Source organism: Cystoisospora suis (genome assembly GCF_002600585.1).
Source record: "Cystoisospora suis strain Wien I chromosome Unknown contig_2729, whole genome shotgun sequence".
NCBI classification, from domain to species: domain Eukaryota; phylum Apicomplexa; class Conoidasida; order Eucoccidiorida; family Sarcocystidae; genus Cystoisospora; species Cystoisospora suis.
In genome coordinates, this window is record NW_027155525.1 from 68849 (window position 1) to 75406 (window position 6558).

The 6558-nt window shown below is 54.8% G+C and overlaps 2 protein-coding genes across 2 annotated transcripts; one reads left to right on the top strand and one right to left on the bottom strand.

Moving 5' to 3' along the window:
* Window positions 1–145: 145 nt before the first annotated feature.
* CSUI_005629 (dss1 sem1 family protein) lies at window positions 146–4158 on the bottom strand. The gene is made up of 4 exons (XM_068065799.1): window positions 3074–4158; window positions 1448–1510; window positions 487–613; window positions 146–270 (listed from the first exon to the last, which is right to left on the bottom strand). Exons 1-3 carry the CDS (start codon window positions 3216–3218, stop codon window positions 501–503), a joined length of 321 nt encoding a protein of 106 aa, XP_067922232.1. The 5' UTR covers window positions 3219–4158; the 3' UTR covers window positions 146–270; window positions 487–500.
* CSUI_005630 (u2 snrnp auxiliary factor small) lies at window positions 4043–6153 on the top strand. Its single transcript, XM_068065800.1, has 4 exons — window positions 4043–4946; window positions 5360–5569; window positions 5675–5933; window positions 6029–6153. The coding sequence occupies exons 1-4, from the start codon at window positions 4748–4750 to the stop codon at window positions 6129–6131; spliced, it is 771 nt and encodes a 256-aa protein (XP_067922233.1). The 5' UTR covers window positions 4043–4747; the 3' UTR covers window positions 6132–6153.
* The last annotated feature ends 405 nt before the right edge of the window (window positions 6154–6558 follow it).

Sequence of the window (6558 nt, forward strand, 5' to 3'; positions counted from 1 at the left end):
CAGAATAGATGCTAAGGGGTACCTCAGCTGCAGCTTGCTCGAGCTGTCTTGGTTAAGAACGTTTCCGGGGGTCTGCGACAAGGAATTGCGCGCTGACCCGGGAATTCTCAACGGGTCCCGTAGCAACGGCAGCCGTGATGCCGAAAGGGCATTCTGGTTTTGGCTAGTTCGGGCCAACATCCACCACGGCCACGGTGGCAGAATAGGATCCCGGTTGCTGTCCTCGACACCAGGCGTAACCGGCGGAGTGCGAATTTGCAAACTCAGGAACTGTAGAACACAAGCATATTCACGTGGAAAAATGCACCAAGTGCCATCCAATAAAGCAAGGGACTTTTCGCTTGTCGTACTGAGAGGAGAAAGCAATGCGGACACTGCAGACTGAAGTCCGCAAGGCCTGACGAACACGCGGTCCTAAACAGCGCTGGTAGACATGCTACATGCTCAGACTGCCATGAACAAACACGGAGATGAGCAGACTGGTACCGGTGCCAACAAGATCAGGAAGCCGCCTTCTGTTGCTGCTGCTTGGCACCGTGAGTCTGCTTGAACGCGTCCAGTTCCTGTTGAAGCCGCTTGATGAAATCGTCATTCACGTCCTCGTCATCCCATCCTGAAAACAAACAGCAGTCCTGCATTAGAAAACCAGTATTTCTCAATGACGACGGGCGCGGTTGTGGGCAGCAGGGAGAGAAAAGCCGCAACTGTGCACATACGCTTCCGATTGAAAAACTGAACGGCAGCACTACTATGGGAGCCTTGCTCTAAAACTGCTCCGCAGCGCCTGCGTACAAAAGAGTGGTCCATATAGAGTGCATAATTTAGAAGAGAAGGCTGAGCCTCCATCTGCGACACCGCTGGATTTCTCGCGGTACCCCGCTAGTGCCCTCTACACGCCTGCTCAGAGCTACTACACGAGCCGTCTCCCGCGGCGTTCAGGATCTCCGGCGGTTGTCTTCGCAAAAGAAGCTGTCCCAACGGTGAAGTTGCCAGTCCAACCTACCCAGCCGCCGAACACGCCATCAAGAAACAAGGAAAATAAAGTACCCTGCCGAAATTCTGCGCGCCACGCTGCTAGAGTCCAGTGAAAGAGAGATGCCTGTACACCGAGGCAATTGGCAGCTTCACAGGTACAGCTGTGTGCATCCGCTTTTATGATAGAAGCCAGTCGGAGAAGACGGGTACGAGTCAATACCAGGTCACTCACAACTGCTCACACAGCAAGCCGCTCCGCAGCCGGCTACAAATCGACGCCTATCAGAGATCCGGATACACGATCCGCAACTCCTCCTCTCCATGAGAAAGATCACTTCAACGGCAACTGCTTCCATCTGGCGCTGAAGCGCAAGCTCTGCCTAACACCGCCGACCATGACCGTGCCCAAACCTGGGACGCGTATGTTGGTGACACACCAGACAAGAGAACACAGAACTGACTTCCCTCATACCTGCCGCATCCCAGTCTTCGTCCCAGTGGGCAACGTCCGAGTCGAGAACGGTGTCAACGCAACCTGCTGGAAAGAAGATCGCAACAGAGGTCTGAAGACAGCCGATCTTCCTGTACTGCCACTTTAGACGTTTCGGCCTAAGTTAACCGGAAAAGGATAGTCGCCGGTGCTCTCGCCCCCAAAATGATGGCAGCGTACGTTAGAAAGCACACGCGACCCGCCAACTTCCTTGATCTACCCATCTTCTTTTCGAGCCTTTCCGGTGCTGCTTCTCAAGAGCCCGCAGGTAAGTAAAAACCGCTCAAATTTGAACCAGTTCTTCGTTTTCTGGCGGGCGGCAGCGCTCTGATCAGCTATGGATCTCAAAGCACCACACCGGCCGAACGTAGACAGCTAGTCCCGCTTTATGGTCGTACCAGGAGAGCCGGGACAGCGGCGCAGAGACTGACTGAGCGCAACTGCGCCTACCGCACTCACCGGAAAACGGCTCTCACACACGCCACCACGCTTGTTGAAGAGCGCGATCGACTCAGTGGACAAGAGGAAAAACAGGAGTTCCACCTAAATAGACGCGGCTGTTTCTGGATAGTTTGTCACACGCGGTAGGTCATGCAACAAAGCACCCCGTCAGACAAAGAGTCAGTATCACTTCGAATACGACGTCAGCGTCACAGCGTCCCTCCGCAGAGGAGCATCGGCCACGTACTCAATTTCTGGACGTCGAAGGTAGAACATGGTCGGCACGGTAAAGGAACTACTGCGTCGGCGGCAATTTCCTACGTAAGCTGATTAACATCTCCCCTACAAAAGTCGCAGCACCTACTGCAACTGCGTTACGCAGTTGAGGCTGCTCGGACTGAGGAACGACAATATACAACTTCGCCACATCGGTTTCGACGGAGGAAAAGATGCGCTCCAACCTGAGATTATATGGTTAGATCACCGCTCACGAGAGACACTGGTGTGGCGAACGCGACTACCCCTTCGCAACAACCTACAGCATTGGCACCAACGACCTCCTGTCTTGTCCTTTACTGGCGCGCCTGGAGAGACTCCTTCAGTAACTGCGTGTCTTCAAATATTGCCCGGCAACTCTGACAGGATTCAGGCTAAACGTGTGTAAGTTCAAGTCCTGAGATCCCGAATACGCTTCGGAGCTCGGGCCGAAAGGAAAACAGAGGGCTGCACCGTTCTGACCCACAACTCAGTGCACATTCGTACACCGCAGGCTCCACACAACTCCTAGTCTGAGCGACACGTGCTTTCGAGCAATCCTGTTAGAACGGATGGCGCTGTGTCGGCGCTCCGACACAGTGTGCTGACATGGTTGGGGCCATCTTGTCGAGATCAGCACAAGCGGTGGTTCATCGTGAACAGAATGGCGACCCACACTGCATCGCGAACTACCCCAGTGCGTGCGAACCGAGTGCCCCCCGCTTCACCCCCATCTCGTCTTCGGACTCAGGTCCCCGGGGACCGCTAACAACGAGTTGCTCCTTCCGTTTAGGACGGCCGGCGACAACACGCGTGTAAAAGACGTAACACCGCCTCTCACGCCCGCCTGTACCGACTCCTCTACTCCGGGTAACACGCGAGCGATTATCACCCGCTCACTCAAAAGCTTACCAATCTCATCGAACTCTTCTAGCTCGTCATCAGGCTCATCGAAGGCGTCCTGATCCTCTCCTTCCACGGCCTCCGAAAGCTCGTCATGTTGACGAGCGGCCGCTTCGCTGCGTTCCTCCGCCGTGGTCCCGTTGTCAGTTGTCATTGTAAACACCCGCACGAGTCTGTGAGGAGAGGTCACGCGGGGGCAAAACTCCAGCGGCGACGAGGGAATCCTAACGTTAAGTGACACGCCCGTCCCTGTAATAGCAAGAACCCCTCTGGAGAAACACGGATCCTCGACCTCCGCGCCGACGTTCAGGAGCCAGAACTACGAACTGGGTCAACGCTTGGAAGCAGCGATTTGCGAGCCTTGGCTGACGTCGTAACACGTCAACACGGGCACCTACAGATGATGTCAGAATCTCCCGTGTCTGGTTGTGTCTGCGCCCTGTGGCACTCCCAGAAGTGTTCAGCAACTGCTGTCCCTACAGTCGAGCCGGACCTGACAGTGTGTTGGGCGCGTTGTGCCACAGAAGCCCGAGAACTCCAGGCCGGCACCCTAACGGACCAAGAAGTCCTTAAACAGTTCCCCGGCTCCGGAAATTGAAGATGCTTAAGGAAGACTCAAAAGAGCAAGGCATGGAGCACCCACGTTCCAAACTCCTCGAATGACAGTTTGTGATAAAAGCAGAGAATGCCCCGCCTGTTGGCACACAAAGAGCAGGCACCCTAGAAAGAATCGCAGCCCGATCAGGTGAAGTGAAAGAAAAAGCGCGCTCACCGCAAAGCGCACCCGAGAAGGGTCCTGTTCCGAAGAAAGAAGGAAGTCCAGAAGTCTCGGCAGTCAGGGCTACCAAACGAGACGTACCGTAACACCGGCATATGTCTAGTAGTCCTCGAAGCGTCGCGAGATGCAGGTTCACTACTCTCTCACCCTGAGTACGGCTTATACAACAGCAGATAACAGAGTTAGCATAGTGACAAGATCGCTCTTTCAAACCATAGGGGGGAAGAGGGGAGTGGCCCGTCCCGGTGCTGCATGTTCGCAGCGTGGTACGACCACGTTACCTGATGAAAATGGCTTCTCGCTGGGTGAAACGGGAGTTCTTTCTTGGTTATAAGCGTCGTCGACAAGAAGACGGCGTCAAGCGTTTCGTAGCGCTTTTCACACCACACGATGTTTTTCTTGGCCAGCAGGCGTCTTTTTTGTCCACTTTGGGGGGCCAAATCCTTCTTCGATAGAAGCACCGGACCACCTGCCTAGAATGACGTGCCTGATTTTCCCGTGCCTCCCTCCCACGCAGAGAGTTTTCTGTTGCCTCCCGTCATACTTTTGAGACGTTGTCAGTCAAGCCACAGGACAGGCGCTTTGTTTAGACACCATTTCCAAGTGTGGCTGCAGTGCCCTCTCGCAGAAGAGGTCTACGGCCATTTGAGTGAACAAGGGCGATGCCCGCTGCGTATGCTTCCCTTTTGTGATATTCTTTTCGGATTCAACCCCGGCTCCGTTCCATATCGTCTCCTAGTGAGGCGGCCTGCTTTTTGTCTGTCTGCCTTGGTATCCCCTGGCGAAGTTGGGGCGACGGGGTGCCTGTGACATACCGTGCGCAGTCCTTGTGAAAAGTCACCGGGCAAACGACTGTCCCAGGGGCCCAAAGAACCGTGAAGATTTTCCAAGGATAGGCGAGCACAATGGCAGAGCATTTAGCTCGTATCATCGGGACGGAGGAAGACCGAGTCAACTGTCCTTTTTATTGGAAAATTGGCGCCTGCCGTCACGGTGACCAGTGCTCCCGCTCACACTACAAGCCGACGTCGTCGCCCACTGTCGTCTTGCGGCATATGTATCCGAATCCACCGGTTGCAGTGGCCATCGCAGAGGGACAGAATGGTATGGTCTGAAGACTGTTGCATCATTCGAGTTGCAGTCGAGCCGGTGACACTGTTGGGCTGCCGTGCTCCTGCAGCACACATGCTTTTGTAGGCACGCCTTGTCCGGTTTAGTAGTCAGATGCTTGCTGGAGAGCGTGTGGGGGCCGCTCACTGTCCGACTAGTGGAGTGCAGTCAATTGTCCTCAACTCTAGTTGAGCACCAGTCCAACATCCGTCGTTTCCCGGTGGCAGACATGTCCTCGGCGACACGTGCTCTTGTGGTTAGAGAAAGCCACGTGGCTGTAGAGTATGACCGTATCTGTACCGGCTTCCTCTACACCCGTGGCCGGGCGCGGCTCTGTACAGGTCAGCACGGAATACGAGGAAGAATGGCTAACGATGACCTTTTGTTGGCATTTGCTCGTTATGCAGTCTCCGATGAGTTGTTAGACCAAGCGGCTGACCACTTCGAAGCCTTCTACGCGGAGGTTTTCGAGGAGCTGGCGAAGTATGGCGAGATTGAAGATATGGTTGTGTGCGATAACATCGGTGACCACATTATTGGCAATGTTTATGTCAAGTACACGGATGAAGAGTCTGCAAACAAGGCCTTGGCTTGTCTTCAAGGGAGATTCTATTCAGGTAGGCAAGAACTGAACGTCAGGCGGAGGGCGAAGTCTCCCTGCAGACCGGTCAGCGCTGCTGGGTGAATCTCTGTGTCGCTGATGTGCTCGGTGATGCTAACAGGCAAGCAGATACACGCGGAGTTTACACCTGTCACAGATTTTCGAGAGGCCAGATGCCGTCAATTCGTCGACGGGCAATGCCGGCGGGGAGGATACTGTAACTTCATGCATCTCAAGCACGTCCCACGCTCTGTCAAAAGGAAGCTGTTTCGGAAGATGTACGAGGATCATCCAGAGTACGGGAGGAAGCGCTCTCCTGGTCGGAGAAGGTCACGGTCGCGGGAGAGATCCATGTCCCCTGCAGGCAGGCAGTTGCGGAGGTAAGGCGGTTGGTGGTGTATCCAACTCAAGTCTTGCTAACTGATTTTTCTCGACGACAATGAAAGCCTGCAATGTCTCGGCTGTTGTGGTTCAGGCGGTCGCCGAGCATCCAGCGGCCAGAGCGGCAAACAAGTGAAGAGCGACGCGCAATGATTGCGAGGTGGAATTCTGAGCGGGAAGAAGGGGGCAAAGGATGAGATGTCGAGCGGTGCCTGCGTGTCAGCGGCGCTCCCGTAGTGTAGTGGCGGATGCTTGCATTTGGCAGTTTTTCTGCTGACTCACCTTGGCGCGTTCAACAACGGTAGCTTTTCTCGGTGCTGGGGTGGCATTCTCTTTGTGTTCTCTTGCCGCATTTAGTACCCCGCAGTTGGTTTCAACTTTGAGGCCGTCGGTCGGACTCTCTCTCCCCGCACACGGAGCCGGGCCGGAGTCGTCCGGGGCTTGGAAAGGCGTGAAATCAGGCGCTTTTCTGGTTCTCGGGAGTTGGTAACGGCCCTTGTCGTACACTAACCCTCTTGTAGAAGGTACTTCCCATTCGTCAGTCTGTCATGTCCTCGCTCTCGAGGTGACTTCCCACTTTTGCCCGGGCAAACCCTCCCGCTTTCAGCACTAATATGTCGTCTC

Coding starts and splice junctions, on each gene's coding strand:
- CSUI_005630 (XM_068065800.1), top strand. CDS start 4,748: ATGGCAGAGCATTTAGCTCGTATCATCGGGACGGAGGAAGACCGAGTC. Junction 4,947..5,359: donor CATCGCAGAGGGACAGAATG/GTATGGTCTGAA, acceptor CTCGTTATGCAG/TCTCCGATGAGTTGTTAGAC. Junction 5,570..5,674: donor TCAAGGGAGATTCTATTCAG/GTAGGCAAGAAC, acceptor TGATGCTAACAG/GCAAGCAGATACACGCGGAG.
- CSUI_005629 (XM_068065799.1), bottom strand. CDS start 3,218: ATGACAACTGACAACGGGACCACGGCGGAGGAACGCAGCGAAGCGGCC. Junction 1,511..3,073: donor AGAAGAGTTCGATGAGATTG/GTAAGCTTTTGA, acceptor TCTTTCCAGCAG/GTTGCGTTGACACCGTTCTC. Junction 614..1,447: donor CGAAGACTGGGATGCGGCAG/GTATGAGGGAAG, acceptor GTTTGTTTTCAG/GATGGGATGACGAGGACGTG.